The sequence below is a fragment of the Delphinus delphis genome, chromosome 7 (genome assembly GCF_949987515.2).
Source record: "Delphinus delphis chromosome 7, mDelDel1.2, whole genome shotgun sequence".
In the NCBI taxonomy this organism is placed as follows: domain Eukaryota; kingdom Metazoa; phylum Chordata; class Mammalia; order Artiodactyla; family Delphinidae; genus Delphinus; species Delphinus delphis.
Window position 1 is genome coordinate 19,808,434 of NC_082689.1, and position 16,021 is coordinate 19,824,454.

General features: G+C 53.9%; 1 protein-coding gene across 4 annotated transcripts in view; it reads left to right on the plus strand.

Annotated features, from left to right (window-relative positions):
* TNS1 (tensin 1) overlaps nucleotides 1–12,334 on the plus strand; it is a 190,978-nt gene extending 178,644 nt beyond the window's left edge. For 2 of the 4 annotated variants that reach the window (XM_060016138.1, XM_060016139.1), the window contains 5 exons: nucleotides 1,204–1,275; nucleotides 1,528–1,696; nucleotides 2,668–2,736; nucleotides 3,196–3,228; nucleotides 6,787–12,333. In XM_060016138.1, the coding sequence (XP_059872121.1) occupies nucleotides 1,204–1,275; nucleotides 1,528–1,696; nucleotides 2,668–2,736; nucleotides 3,196–3,228; nucleotides 6,787–6,931 (488 nt within the window). In that variant the 3' untranslated portion in view covers nucleotides 6,932–12,333. Of the gene's footprint in view, nucleotides 1–1,203; nucleotides 1,276–1,527; nucleotides 1,697–2,667; nucleotides 2,737–3,195; nucleotides 3,229–6,786 lie in introns of all 4 variants that reach the window. The other 2 variants (XM_060016141.1, XM_060016142.2) reach the window with 1 other exon arrangement.
* Nucleotides 12,335–16,021: the final 3,687 nt, after the last annotated feature.

A 16,021-nucleotide genomic window follows, 5' to 3' on the forward strand; every position in this document is an offset into this window, starting at 1 on the left:
AAATAGAATTCAAGAGCTTTAGGACCTATAGGGCGAGAATTTGAGTGAGACACTGCGGCTGGCAAAAGAGATTTTAGCTCCTCTTAGAGAGGTGTCCCAGCCTCGGAGGAAGGCGGATGGACACCCCAAACCTTTCGACAGCACAGGCTTCCATTATGTAGCCCCAGATACACGGGGCTCCCGCAAGGGGAGGGGAATATGCCTGGCCCTGAACTCGAGGTCTAGGAACTGGTAACTGGGGTGCCTTCTCCCCATGCTCTCTGTCCACTAATAGGATATTCGGAATTGTGTCCGGGACTTGCTTTCAGTCTCTCTTGGAGGTCCTGGGGTTATGTCCATAATTAAAACCTCCAATATTATTTGGCAATATCTATGTATCCAATTCGATTCATTGAATTATTAATGATAATTGACCACTATTATCAACTTAAAAGTTCAAATACTCTTTCAATAGCCCTATTAACCACATGATTTAGACACTAATTAAATTATATTTCTAAGGAATTTAGCAAAGTAATTTAATAATTATAACACTGCTCTTTATTTACATTGTATAAACCAGTAGTTCTCACAGTACGGTCCCCAGACCAGCAGCATCGGCACCCCTGGGAACTTGTTCAAAATGTAGCTATTCTCAAGCCCCTCCAATCAGAAGCTTTAGGGTGGTGCCCAGAAATCTGTGTTTTAACAAGCCTGCACACCAACGTCTGAGAAATGCTGGTATAAACAATACTCAGTTCTTATTAATATTGAAATTGTAGTTGTGCTGCATTGTGGTTTAATGAGTTGGGCATTTACTGATCTACACATAAGATACGTCCATGCAGAACAACCATACCAGTTGCCACTTGAAGGCTTGCTTTATGTCAACGACTAGACTAACACTGTACACGGAACATCTCAAAAACCCAGGGAAGTGGGCGCTCTCATCATCACCTCCGTTTTATACATACTTGGCAAGTGACTGGGTGAGCATCTGAACCCTGCTCTGTTGGACTCCACAGCTCCCAGCCAGTGTGCTGAATACTTAGAGCAATCACTGGACATTCAAACTGGACACACGTGCTGACTGCCAGGGCTTATTATGAGAAGCGGTATCCGTTGCACAAAGTATTTGCAGAGCTAGCCTGAGGCCCAGCCAACCTTGTGCTTCTTTCCAGCTCTGCAGTTTTAATTACCAGCTGAATTAAATTTTTGTCTCAGACCCCACAGATGAATCAAAAGATAGCTCGGGCCCTGCCAACTCAACCACTGACCTGCTGAAGCAAGGGGCAGGTGAGTGGCCACCCCAGACGGGATCCCTGCCCAGGCCTTTCCTCCCCCGGGCCCTGTACCCTCCTGCAGGTGCAGGCTGGATATCTCTCCCAGACCCAGATGTCTCTGGGAAGACCACATTTCTGTGTGCAGATGCCTCGGCCCAAGGCTGGCCTGAAATTCATCTGCTCTCTTCTTCCCAAAGAGAGGACCTGGGGATGGTTCCCACCCACTTCGGCCCCCATGACACCTCCTTGGGTGGGTTTCTTCCAGCCTGCAACGTGCTCTTCATAAACTCTGTGGACATGGAGTCACTCACTGGGCCACAGGCCATCTCCAAAGCCACTTCTGAGACACTGGCTACTGACCCCACGCCGGCTGCCACCATCGTCCACTTCAAAGTTTCTGCCCAGGGAATCACACTGACTGACAACCAGAGAAAGTAAGATTCTTTTTTTTTTTTTTCCCAAAGATGGTGTTTTTTTGTTTGTTTGTTTTTGTTTTTTATTAATTAATTAATTAATTTTTGGCTGCTTTGGGTCTTTGTTGCTGAGCGCGGGCTTTTCTTTTTAGTTGCGGTGAGCGGGGGCTACTCTTCGTTGCGGCGCGTGGGCTTCTCTTGTTGCCGAGCACAGGTTCTAGGCGCGCAGGCTTCAGTAGTTGTGGCACGCAAGCTCAGTAGTTGTGGCTCGCGGGCTCTAGAGCGCAGGCTCAGTAGTTGTGGTGCACGGGCTTAGTTGCTCCGCGGCATGTGGGATCTTCCCAGACTAGGGATTGAACCCATGTCCCCTGCATTGGCAGGCGGATTCTTAACCACTGCGCCACCAGGGAAGCCCAGTAAGATTCTTCTAATTGCTTCTGTGTTGGGCTCCCCCCAACCCTGTGACCCATCCATCCATCCACTTTCTCACCCACTCACCAATTGATCCATCCATTCCTGCATCTATTCATCCCCCATTTATCTTCGCCCACCCATTTATCCCTTCACTAATTTGTCTCCCTCTATCCATCATCCATCCATCCATCCTTCCTTCCTTCCTTCCACAAATATGCCTGCACTTGTTATACAGCTGTAAATGCAACTGATAAAAGTCCCTGCTTTCTAGAGCAGAGGCCCTTCCTCTCACGCTCTCTCCCCAGCCCCTTTTCTTCCTCCTCCAGAGTTCCCCCGTTTCTCATTCCTCCATGCCAGTTTCTTCCTTCTTTTCCTAGCCTCTAGCATTTGAGACATGTTTCTATGAGACATCTCTCTGTCCCTATGCATGGCTTTATGTCCCCAAAGGGAGCAGCCCAGGCCATCATGCTCAGAAGGGAAAGGCTGTGTCGACCTGTGACAGCCACAGGTGGTGGCCTGACCTGAAGGAGGCGTCACTTCAGCACTCATTCTCTGTTTATCTGATGTGTGTGCCACAGGCTCTTCTTCAGACGCCACTACCCCCTCAACACCATCACCTTCTGTGACCTGGATCCACAGGAGAGGAAGTAAGTCTCTTGTAGACACTTGCCTTCCCAGCCATCTTTCGAACACTGAAGTCTGTGTGTATGCACTCCTGTGTGTGTGTATGCACTCCTGTGTGTGTGTGTGTGTGTGTGTGTGCATTCTTGGCTCAATTTGAAGATCTGCCCATGCCTGTGGGACCGTGAGTAGCTGTGTTGGCATCTTTTTGAGTTTTTCCCGCCACCAGTTTGAAGCCTCTCCCAGGGACCAAACGCCTGCTTCTACCCCTCTGACCCTGAAGCTGCTTCTCTCCACGTTGGGGAAAGCTCCTTGGGAGGCAGGCCGCAGTGCTCTCTCCGCTGTGAATGCCCTGATGCGTGGTCTTTGGAGGCTCCCGCCCCCCTGGCACAGGGGCTCTGCCTTCCCCAGGGGTCCAGGCACACCCGGGGCTGGGCTCTGAGGGAGAAGTGGTGGTTTACGCTGTGCCGTCATTCTCTCCGCAGGTGGATGAAGACGGAGGGAGGTTCCCCTGCTAAGTAAGTACGCTTCTCCCCACCCGGCTGGCTGGTCTTCGTGCTCCTTGGCTGGGGCAGAGGTGGTGCGGGAGTGGGTTTAGGATCCAGGAACAGGACGTAGGCAAAGGGCAGCTCTGGAGAAAAGCTTGCCCAGGCAGCCAGGTCTTTGGCCTTCTCCTGCCTCGAGACCAAAGGCCCAGCCTCCAGTCTTGTCCCCTTCCCTCTCTCAGGACCAGACCCGCAGGGGTCTGAGGAAGGGATCTGAAAGCTGAGTTTTATTGGAGGTGACGGCAGTGGGGCAGGGGTTGTTTAAATGATCTTTTCTGCCACAATCCTGGCATCCTTGATTCCCATTCCTGCTCTCTTGGCGGACTTCTGTGCGTGACGTGGCTGGGCTAGACCTCCACGTCAGACCGCGGGAGTCCAGTAGGTCTGAATTCCTTCCGAAATTCCACTGATGGCCCTGGGGTCCTTTGGTCAATTTTCCATCTATTTGGCATTTCGTAAGTGCTTCCAGGGAACTAACTCAGCCCTGGGAAAATTCAGACCAACCAGAGGGCTGATTCTGCCCTCGGGTGCCTGATGGTAGCACAGTAGGTAAGAGAAGTATATAAGCAGGCTAAGGTGCTGCAGTGGTTTTCAAGCTGTGTTCCAAGGAACGCTAGGTTTCTCAGGTTGTAACTGAGCCGCTGTGAGGGGAGGTACGATTTGCAGTTATTTATCAGGATGAATCGGAGTTTTCTCAGTAAAACCAAAACAAAGTATAGGAATAACCTGGGTACTGAAGCTGACATAAGACTGTCACTATGCTCTATAATTCCACCTTTTACTTCGTTGGGCTCACCCAAACAGCCCAATTTTTTTCTCACTGATTGACTTTATCATAGGTAAACGTTACGCTATTGAATTGATCCATTTATTGCCATAAGTACTGCTGTCACCTTTACATATCCAGACCTCATATAAGATTGGCTTTAGAAAAAGAAAACTTTCACTATTAAAAAGAAATCAAAACCACTGCTGATTTGGGAAGGTTTGGGGAAAGAACCCTTGTTTAAAAATAAGCTGGGGGCTTCCCTGGTGGCACAGTGGTTGAGAGTCTGCCTGCCGATGCAGGGGACACGGGTTCGTGCCCCGGTCCAGGAAGATCCCACATGCCGCGGAGCAGCTGGGCCCGTGAGCCATGGCCGCTGAGCCTGTGCGTCCGGAGCCTGTGCTCTGCAATGGGAGAGGCCACAACAGTGAGACGCCCGAGTACTGCAAAAAAAAAATAAATAAATAGGTCTTATACGACAGGTAGAAATGGGTGTGGGAGCAGGAGAGAGCTGATTTCATGGGCATGGGGCTGGAGAGGCCACCAGATTGCAAGCTCCCTGAAGGTACGACTGTATCTGCCGTGTGGGAGGGGCTGATAGATATTTAGTAAGGAAATGAAAGGATGGAGGCAGGGAGGAGGAGAGCGAGGAGGAGGCCCAGTGAGGCCACTGTGGTCCAGATGCGTGGAACTGACCAGGGTCAGCACGATGAAAGCTCCTTCTGGGGGTGTCCGTGTAACCGCAAGTGGGGTCTGGCTGCTCCCCTTTCAAAAGCCAATACAGAGGCCAGGTTGGTGGAAAGGAAAGTTTGCTTCATTTTGGATGCCAGCAATCACGGGGGAGGGTGGATGCGGCCCCCACCCCACCCCCACTGACAACCAGGGGGCAAGAGCTTTTATAGATGGGGGGGAGGGGGCTACATGCCCCCTTAACTGGCCATGATGTAGTTAATTTCTTCCACCTGGTGGGAGTTTCAGTATCTACAAGACAGCTCACAGGATATGTCTCAGGATATTATCTATAGGCCTTGAGAAGGAACTAAAGGTCCTTAACTATGCTTAGTGACTAAACTACTATTATTTAGTCTTGTCGGACTGGTTTCCTTTGTTTCTGCATTTTCTCTGATTAAACTTATTCTCTGGCTAAAGTTTTTCCACAGATGAAAGGCAGGCAGAAGACATGGGGGGCAAGGACCATAGGGTCCTGCTCTGTTTCATCCAGAGGGGCCATGTGGGATGGAGGAGACCTCTCCTGGCTCAAGGTCACATGAAGAGTTAGCAGCTCAGCTGAAAAGAGGCCCCGTGTGCAGTCCTCTCAAAGCTTATCTCAGCCTCCCCTGGGGCTCATGGGGTCACTGGGCTCTCCAAGTCCCTGCCGCCAGCCAGGAGGCCAGAGCTCTGCGTTTGAAGGGTCTTGTCTTACTCACCACCCGGCCCTCCGAGGGGGAGATGCATCCGGGACAGAAGCGGGCTGGTCCCAGGCCTGGAGATTCATCCTTGAGGAGTAGCTTTTGTGCTGAGCTTCCTTCTGACTCGCCCTTGTGGGGGCCCAGGAGAGCTCAGGGCTGGACGAGGGTGAGGCAGGCGAGATGCCTCAGGCCCCCAGTTTAAGGAGGTGCTCGCTCTGGGTGCTTGTAAGCGCTCCTCTCTGCCCTTGGGGGCCGAGGTTTCTTGCCGCATCCATTCCCCCAAGCAGAGGAAGGACTTGGGCTACTGTTGAGTTGGCCCTGAGGCCCACAGAGCTGAAATAAACATGAAGGGAGGGCAGGCGGGCAGTGTTCAGGCCTGAGAGGTGGGCCGGTTCTCCATCCTGGCCTGGAGAGGGGGCTCCGGGGGGGTGATCCACGGGCCCAGGCTTCCCCACCACTTGGGTAGACTGTTACCCTAGGCCTCTGACCTGATTGTCCCCAGCCCCTGAAACACATTTGGGTACAGCAAAACTGTGGGGAGCCCTGTGTGTGTGGGGGGGGGGGCGGTAAGCCAGTCCCAACTCTGCTAATTTTAGCTGCTGTGGTCCGTCCAGTCCTGGGAGAGGGGTTTCCATCGGAATCTCCAGCTGTCCCGATTTTCCCATCCAGCAATGTGCTGGCTGGGAGGGGACCTGAGCTCACATTCTGTTCTTCCGCGCTCGTATTTTTAACTCTGTTTTGCACAGAGAGAACGCTCAGTCACTCCAGTCCTGGTATGAGGAGTGGGGTTTGCAGGGGAACAGGTGTGGGGTCCCCCTCCCCCTCCCATTCTCTGGAGAAGTGTGTGTGCATGTGTGTGTGTAGTGGGGGACGGTGGCCCCTCGTCCTTTGGTCTCTGACCTTCTGTGGTGTCCGAGGCAGGCGGGCCCTTTGACAGGCAGACGGCACTTTGCTTATGTGTTGTGTGTAAGAACATTCGGCTAGGGGTGTGGCAGGGATGGGCTGAGAGAAGCTGGTCTAGGAATGTCCCATTTTATTTTTGGTCTCATCCTCCCCCTCTTACTGTCGGGTCTTGTCACTCACCTCCAGCACCTCTTCCCCCTGCTCCCCGCCCACAAAGGGGAATTTCTGCTGACCCTGAACAAGTGACGTGCTGTCTCCAGGCGTTGGTTTTCTTGTTGGTGAAGGAGAGGAAGGATTCTCTCGCATGCTCCACCCTCAGTGCCCAGTGCTCAGGGAGGTGGGGAAAGATGGGGAAGGGAGCAAGGATGAGCTTGCTTTCCTGGGCGCCTCCCCCAGGCCTGGGGTTCCTCCTGACCCCGCCCCCCACCTGTCACCCATCTCCCGCCCCTGCAGGCTCTTCGGCTTTGTGGCCCGGAAACAGGGCAGCACCACGGACAACGCCTGCCACCTCTTTGCTGAGCTTGACCCCAACCAGCCGGCCTCCGCCATCGTCAACTTTGTCTCCAAGGTCATGCTGAGTGCCGGCCAGAAGAGATGAACTCCCCCCTCCCCTTGCCCGGGGCCGGGGCAGTGGGGATGGGTATGTGGGGAAGGGACCTGTGCATCCTGACCATCCTTGAATCCAGAAGGAGGAATTTGGGCCAATTTTGGAGAAGGAGAGAAGAAAGTGTCATGTGGGGAGAGGGAAGTGAATTGAGCGGGGAGGGGGAGAGAGAGAGAAAGAAGGAAAAAGATGGAGGAGAATAACTCGGATTCCCCCGGGGAGATGGATACTGCAAAACCCCCAGAGCCTCCCAAACTAACCAGGTCCACCTAACTCCCCCTCCACCCTCCGAGAGGATGGAACTCGTCAAGAGAGGCAGAATGAACCTCTCTGGAGATCCACATTTTGGGGGGAAATGGAAAAGCTCTTTCTTCCTAACCCAACTGCTTTGCAAGGAGAAGAAATCCTATCAAGAGAATATTTTTCTGTCCACCTCTAGGGTAGATCACCAAACCAAAAAGAGCCACCATGAGACATCCAGTGGCGGAACTTTTGCTTTTGAAAGTATCTCGGACCTGAGGCCCCTAAGGTCTCTTTGCTCTGCCTCTGATGTACAGTTTGTGGGTGTCTTTATGGGGTGTATATATGGCCACACCCACATCCTCACACACTGATTTCTGTTTGCCTCTCAGCTTGAAGTAGAAACAGGTATACTTGTCCGTGTCCCCTGTGTTTGCACACACAAGTGCATACTGTCCAAAGAAAGTTAGAGTGGGGGGTGACAGGGCAGCAGGGAGTGGGCATAAGCCCCCTTCCCCAGGAACACCCAGGATTGTGGGTAATGGACGCTCTCTTGGTCCCTGCACCTGCTCTAACAGCCTTGGGTGCCGCCAACCCCTTCTCCTCGACGGAGACCCCCACGGAGTGGGTCTGGCCACGCTGCAACGTTACCCCTGATCTGCCTCCACCAGGAAGCTGGAGCATTGGTTTGAGGAGATGGGGACTTGTGCGTCCGGAGCTCTGGGGAAGAGATCCCTCAGGAAGGGAGGCTGCTGAGCTCTAGGCACCTTCCCCGAGGCGTGTGGCCCAGCCTCGGGGTGGGCAGGTGGCTCCCGCCAGCTCCAGCCCTCAGCCCCTTCTTGGGTTTCGTGCCCCAGACCAGCCTTTCTCAGACTTGCTTATGTGCATGTTGCCTTTTTGGGTGCTGGTGATTGAGCCTTCCCGCTCTGCCCTGCCCTGTTCTGTCCTGCAGGGTCCCCATGTGGGGGCTCATCCTGGGAACCTGCTTCTATAAGCCCTGCTCGGCGAGGCCCAGGAGAGACCCCTGCAGTTCCTGTGCTCCCTCTGCAAGGGATCGGGGGTCTGACTTTTGCTGGACCGCCCAGGGGAGCTGGTCAGTTCTGGGGGAGGCTGCCTGCACACCACATGGCCTGCCTGCGATACCAAAGCCTTGCCCTTCCCCCTTCTGCCTTGGTTTCCCCCCAGAGCCCAGCTGCCGCGGAGCAGAGGGCAGAAGGCGCACATTTAGGCCGAAGGGCTGAGAGTCCAGCTGGGCGACTGGGCGCTCCCTGACCACCACCCAAGTGCTCTAAGCCAGACGGGAAATCCACCAGGACTCCATCCCTGAGTAGCTTCTTAAGCCTCTGGGTTCCCTAGAGAGAGGCATTGTACTGATATATAAATATATATAATATATATGTGAGACATACTGACAGAATCTGTAAGCTAATGAAATATAAGAAAAGGTTAAAAAAAAAAAGAATAGGTAAATTGACAAGAAGTATTTATTATTTCCCCATCTAGCTTTATTGCCTCCCTGGCATAATCCAGTCCCCATCCCTCTTTGTACCTATAAGTGAAGCCTGAAAGGTAGGGGCCTTTATCCTTGGAGCAATCAGGGGTCTCCTTGCCCTGGCCTTGGCCTTCCCTAGACTCTGACTAGGGCTCAGCGGGGAGGGGGTGCACGTGCTCCATCCCCTTCACCCCCCTTATTTTTGGCAAGCTGGGCCCGGCTGTCAGCTCCCAGAGATGAGGGCTTAGCAGCCCGCCTCCCTGCAGGCCCGAGCGGGTGTGTGAGCCTGCAGGGGACACGGGTGTGTGTGGTGGGTGTGGGTGACGTGTGCGTCTTGTATTTTTTTTCTCTTCCAAGAAGCTGTATCTGTGTGGATGTTCTGTTTCAGGGAGTTGGAAAGGAGAGCGTCTGAAGATGGTGGGGAGTAGCCCCCTGCTTCCCAAAGATTGAAACCTTGTTCTTGGTGACCAAGACTCCCCCAAAGGGCTCTTCCTTCTGAGGCTTTCAAGCCAGACACCGCGGTTTCCCCTCTCTCATTCCCTACCTAACCCCAACTCTCTTCCCAGACAGAAGAGGATATTCCACCTCTTCCTTTGTAAATATCTTGATCTCCCACTGGACAGCCCGGGAACTCTCTCCTCCTGGTCTGCACGGCCGGGAGGAACATCAGACCCTTCATGTGAGTCTGGGGTCAGCCTTCACACGTGCTTTCCCACCGCCCACCAGCAGCCCACCCCACTCAGGCCTGAGCCGTGTGTGACTCTGGGAAGGACTCGAGATGCTGGGGAGCTGATCAACTCCCCCGACCCAACATCCTTCTGGAAAGAGTCAGTTTCCGAGAGTGTGGCCTGTCCAGAAGAACGATGGGGAAGGGTACCCCGATCTCCACCGTGGTCTCACCTTTGGGTCAGACACTGCTTGGGATAACCCTCCCGTGTCTCACAGGTTAGGCCCGTGCACCTTGCACACGTGCGCACACACACACACACACAACCACAGCACTGCAGTACGTTCTTGCCAAAGATTTCCTTTAAAAGAAAGCACTTTTAATAATTATTGTTGTTATTGTGAGAATGTTTATCCTTGTTTCTCCCCATCCCTTTCCCCAACCTTTTTTGCTGTTGTTTATTGTTGAATCTGTTTGTCAGCCAGGAGAGTGCCGTCTGGTCTTGAAAGTGGGCTGGGGAGTGGGGGATGGGAAAGGGTCTGGGAGGAGTTGGCAAGAGAGCGCCGGAGGCTGGAGAGGCCTGGTCAGCTCGTGATGCAGGGATGCAGACCCCAGGCAAGCTCAGGCCCCAGCCCCAGGCCCAGCCTGTGTCTTGCTGTGCATCCAGGCCTCTGAGGCAGCCGAGGCCTTACCGGAGCTGCCCTGTACGGTGTCTGGAGGAAACAGGGGGCAGGGAAGTGACAGCCCTCCAATTCAGCAGGGAGAGAGGCCCAGCAAGGTCCCCGTGGCCCTTCCCAGATGGAGCGAGAGGGGAGGACTGAGCATGGGAATAGTGGAGAGGTGAGCCCAGAGGGGAAATGGGGAGGAAGGGAACAGTTGGATGGAGTTCCAGGGCCGAGCGGATGCCTCTGCCCTGCGATCATGGTGTTCTGGCTCCCTCCTCCAGCCAGGTGTTCCAGGGACAGAGACATTGCGTCCTAGGCTTGGGAAAGGCCCTTTGACCCAGGTCCTCATCGGAGCCTCTTCCGCAGCAGCTCCAAATGCTTGCGGACTGCCAGGATGCGTTCTTCCCTGGCAGGGTTTTGAGGGATCCCTGGGTGTGTCAGAGACAGGCAGCATAGGGGTGGGGGGACCTGGTGGCTCTGTGATCGTAAGAGGGAGCCCAAGGGGCACGTGCGATTCTCTGTAAAGGGGCTCCCGAGGGAGATGAGCCGAACATCTTTCTGCCCACTCGGGTGGGCCGAGCAGAGGTTGGGCAGGCCCCTGGTGCCACCCAGGGGTCTGTGGACGAGTCTGTGTGTGGAACAGTGTCCGTGGCCCCCTCCCTGGACGTTCGTTCATCACCCCCGCCTCCCGGCTCTTCTCCCCCGCTTTGGTCTTTCCCAGCTTCAGGATCTGGATCTGGGGGGGGATCAAGGAGGCCGATGCCCTTTCCGAGGGCTGCCTCCTGCCCCTACATCTCCCCATCCTCGGGATCCTTGGAGATGCTGGGGGCAGAGTCCAGGGGCTACTTTTCACCCGGGTCGAGGCCCCGGAATCCCGAGACTGGAGTGCCCTGGCCAGTGGTAACACAGAACGTGTGCGCGCGCGTGTGCAAGTGTGGGTGTATGTGTGTGCGTTTTTTGCTTGTCTCTTTAGGGAACTTAGGAGTCGGGTCGGAGGTGGTTGGCAATGGGATGTCAAGTTCACTATCACCCAGCGGCGGAAGGAATCAGGAGGCAGGGCTCGTAGGGCCCCTGATTGGGGGAATCTCAGTGTCGGTGAGGGTGGGATCAACCACACGGGGTGGCGCTCCTCTGTCCTCAGATGTTGAAGTGTTGGAGGACCTCTGTTTATTTCCCACGCTTGGACTTTTCCCAGCTGCGAGGTAATTGTAGAGGGATAGCCCACTTTTGTTTCTAATCAGTGTTCCACAGCTTGAGACTCTCCTGCGTGTCCACATGTGGCTCATGTGTGTGACAGGGCACATCTGTGCGTGCATGCTGTGTTTCCCCACCTTTCCCCTCTCTGACATGTCATTCAAAACAAATGTAAGAAACTCCTCACTCCATCCCCTCCTGCCTCCCAGACCCTATGCAGGAAAACCTAATAACCCAGCATCCTCCAGATGCCCTGGCTGTGTATTTATATAGATGGAAATATACTTTCTATTTTGTATCATCGTGCCTATAATCTCTGTCACCTTGTATAAACCCTGATGTATGCTACTTACCCTGGATATGAATGTATTGTACACTGATGCTGTCCCACTCCTGTACAGCTGCTTTGTTTCTTTGCAATCCATGGTATGGCTTTATAAATGATAAAGTGAAAGAAAAATCTGTGCCGTTAACTAGCTGTGTTGTTTGGAAAGGGGATCTGTCAGGTCTCCAGTGGGTAAAAAGGGGCCTCACCCAGGCTCCGGATATGTGGTGGGCTTCAGGGATGCCGGTGGCGGACGACTCACCCCAAATCCTCCCAGGGCTTCCCTACCATCCAGGTCTTGGGTCTGCTTACAATGAGTTTTTCATCTGGACTGTTTTAGCTAGAAGACAAACTCACATCAAAATGGTTTAAGGAGGGCCTTCCCTGGTGGCGCAGTGGTTGAGAGTCCGCCTGCCGATGCAGGGGACACGGGTTCGTGCCCCGGTCCGGGAAGATCCCACATGCCGCGGAGTGGCTAAGCCCGTGAGCCATGGCCGCTGAGCCTGCGCGTCCGGAGCCTGTGCTCCGCAACGGGAGAGGCCACAACAGTGAGAGGCCCGCGTACTGCAAAAATAAATAAATAAATAAAATGGTTTAAGGAAAAAAAAAAGGAATTTGGTGGCACACATAACCGAGAAGTCCAAGCACAGCTGGTTCCAGGGGCTCAAATGGCAGAATCAGGAATTTGTCTCTATTACTCGGTTCTGAGTTGGCCTAATTCTCAGGCAAGCTCTATCCCAGGGGTGGTACCACTGGATGCTCCAGGATATGGCCATTCGAGGCTCCAGGCTTTCATCCTACCGGTAAAAAGAGAGCTCTTTTCTCCCAGTGCTTTCAACAAAAACCTGGGACAAATGCTCATTGGCTCTGATAGACCCTGCTGGGGTCATATGACTAATTCTGAACCAACCGCTCCATCTGGATCTGGGTCACATGACTGCCTCTGGAGCCTTCTGAACCACGGGGACTGAGAACGGGGCAGTGGCTGATCCCTAGAAGGGTGAGATTTATCAGAGGAAGGGGGAATAGAGGCTGCCAGGCAAAACCAGTGGCTGCCCATCAGATGGCAGGTGTGTATCTCACCTGGACTCCAGGCCCAGTGGTCCTAGGTAAACTCTTGTCAATTCAGAAAGTTTGAGGTGAAGCATGCTAGCACAGTACAGTGTTCCTTGGGAGATCGCAAATACTCATGTGACAGCTGCAGTTCCTCATCGAGCTGATCTGAGCTCGGATGAGCTGATTTGGGAGAGTGTGTGTCGAGACCCGCACGCGACCAGCACAGTGAGTGCCGTGACACATGGCAGTCTTCTCAAGCTGTGTGGTCTCAGGATTCCTTTACAGTCTTAAAAAAATTGAGGACCCCAAAGAGCTTTTGTTCACCTGGATTATCTCTTTCCATATTTACCATATTATAAATTAAAGCTGAGAACATTTAAAAAATGTTCACATTGGGCTTCCCTGGTGGCGCAGTGGTTGGGAGTCCGCCTGCCGATGCAGGGGACGCGGGTTCGTGCCCTGGTCCGGGAAGATCCCACATGCCGCGGAGCGGCTGGGCCCGTGAGCCATGGCCGCTGAGCCTGCGCATCCGGAGCCTGTGCTCCGCAACGGGAGAGGCCACAACAGTGAGAGGCCCACGTACAGCAAAAAAAAGAAAAAAAAAAAAAAATGTTCACTAATTCACTTCCACAACAATGTTAAACTCACTACATTAACATAAATAGCTTTTTAATGAAAACTTATATTTTCTAAAACAAAAAGGATTGGATGAGAAGGGTAACACTGTTTTGCAGTTTTGAAAAGCCCCCTTCACGCCTGGCTTCACAGAAGCCAGCTGGATTCTCCTGTCTGCTCCTGCATTCCCTTTGTTGTGATATCACACATATGTACCTCTGGAAAACTCCACCATACACTCGTGGGAAAATGAGAGTGAAAAAGACAAATAACAGCTTAGTATTATTAAGAAATTAGTTTCGATAGTGGTTACTTTACACAACATCTGAAAGGGTCTCAGGGATCTCTGAGGCCCCAGGCTATACTTTGGGAACTGCTGCTCTGAGGGACAAAGACACGTGGAGCACGGACACCCTGCCTGTGATGGTGGACTAACATGTACTGCACCTCTCCCGTGTGCTAGGCTTCGTCCTGCCTAATCTTCCCAATGAACCCCTGAGGCAGGTGTTGTTATACCCAAGTGACAAACAAGGAGACTGAGGTCGTGAGAGGCCACATAGCTTCTAACTGGCAGAGATGATGCTTCTCACTACTAGTGACAGCTGGCGTTTAGCACACCTGCTAAGTGCCAGGGCTGGCACTGAGCACGTATGTGTATTTTCTCATGCGCACACACCCAGTGAGATAAGGGCTGTGTCCCTGTCTTCATTTTATAGAGAAAGAAACAGATTCAAAGGGGTTCAGAGAATGCCCGAAATCACAAAGTTACCAAGGGGCAGAGCCAGGCTATGAACCCAGGCGAGCTGACTTCCCAGCTCATGCCTCTTCCTCTGCTCTCAGGGTTTGCACCAGGAGGGAAAGACAGACTGATGAGTGACGGGCAGGCAGGAGAGCAAACTGACGGCATTGGTCAGACAGGGATTCTAGGCCTGGGCAGTGGTGCTGGCTTGCCGGGGAGTGGCCCAGGGCTCCTGTTGCGTGATGGCGGAGGGCACAACTAGCTGTGGAGCGATGTGGCTACCTGAGGCTGGGCCTGGCACAGGGGTTGAGAGAGCTAGGTCTGTGCGCTGGGCTGATCTAGCCTGGCTTTGAGGGAACTGAACAGCGAGGCAGGGTGGGGGCCAGCTGTGCTCCCAGTGCCCAGAGGAAGAGGAAATGGGCTGGAGCTGCAGCGGGAGGGGCAGGGAGGTGAGCGCTCATGACCCATCTCAGCACACTGAAGACCCAAAGGACCTTTTCATTTCTTGTAAAGTGTGTGGTCCAGGCACCGTCAGCATCGCCTCGGTGGAGAGCTTATTAGAAAGGCAGGATCTCTGGTCCCACCTCAGACCTGCAGGTCAGAATCTGCATGTTAACAAGACCCCCAGGAAACTGCGCAGGCACTGAAGTCCCAGCAGCCCGGGCGGGTCTCACACAACTGGGACTTGACCCCAGGGCTTGCCTCAGCAGCTCCTGAAAGGTCAGGACTGAAGTGCTCTTGTCTGGGTCTACACTGGGGGACAGCGGTGGGGCCCGCCCTGCTGCTGGGGTTCTGGAGTCTCTGCGGAGACTGGGGCCAGGTAGGGGTGAGGCCTGGCCCTGGCGAGCAGGAACTCCTGTTGCAGCAGATGGACATGCAGGGTGTGAGCAGAGTCACACCCGGGAAGAGTCAGCTGAGGAGAGGGCAGGAGGGGCATAGGGGTGGGGCTGCGGGCCGTAGGTGAGGCGTCTCACACTCAGTCTCAGACTTGGCTGAAAAGTACCGAAGCCCGGGTCCCACCCAGAGGTTCCGAGTGAATTGGTCTGAGGACCAGCTGGGGCGCTGGGGTTTTTCGTCTCTCCCCAGGGATTGTATAGGCAGCCAGGGCACAGAAGCACTCCTTAAATGGACTCTTCCGTGGCAGGTGTGTGTGTACCGGAGACGGACAGGGAGGAGAGCAGAGTGTGGAGATTGGCTTGGGCTTCCCCACGGCCAGCCCTTCCCCACGTCCCTCCTTCTTGGGGTGGGAGAATGCTGTCCAAATGTCCGTCCCCTGCACCCAGGCCGGGCTCTACCCTAAGGGCCAGTCTTTCTAGGGGGCATGCCCTCTAGGGCCTATAGACAGACAATGGTGCGAAGGGAAGGACCTGGAGAATCTAACTCCAGGGGCTCTGGAATGCCTCCTTATCGGTGTTAGATCAAAGTCTGCCTCCTTCTATGAAAGAACTGGATTTTCCTCATTAGTTGGTGAAAATGACTATTAGTCTTAGCAGTTTCCAAGCAGTTCAAAATAGGGAAACATACGGCCGCTTACACAAACACTGACAGGTAAGTGTAGGAACACACACACACATACACACACACACACACAGGAGACCTGGCCCCTTGGGCCGTGCTGAGTCTCCACTCCTTCCTCCTTCCTGCCAACATTCTGTTCAGGCCCAGGGGTGGGGTACCAGGCCAGCAGGGGGACAGGGCTGCCCCACAGTGTGCTGATCCCTGACTGAGCTAATTAGCAGAGCTGCATGATCAGAGGGGGGAGAGAGCACCCCCATGAGTTCTGGGGATCAGACCCACTGGGAGGCCTGGTGCACACGGCACATGGCATGTGAGTAAGCTGCAGTCGGTGCAGAAGGGCCCGGGAGACCTCAGCTTGGAGAATAGATGGTGCTGGGAGGATGGGATGCTGGCTGTCCAATGTGCGATGGCCTCTCTTGGACGAGAGAGTCAGCCCTCTCTGGGTGTCACACTGTCATAGGTGAGGGCCACAGGGAAGTCAGAGGAGAGAGGACTGCTAGTAATGAAAGGGATGCTTTGGGAAGGGTGAGTTCCCCGTCCCTGCGGGTGTTGGAGCCAGGACTGCAGAAGGCC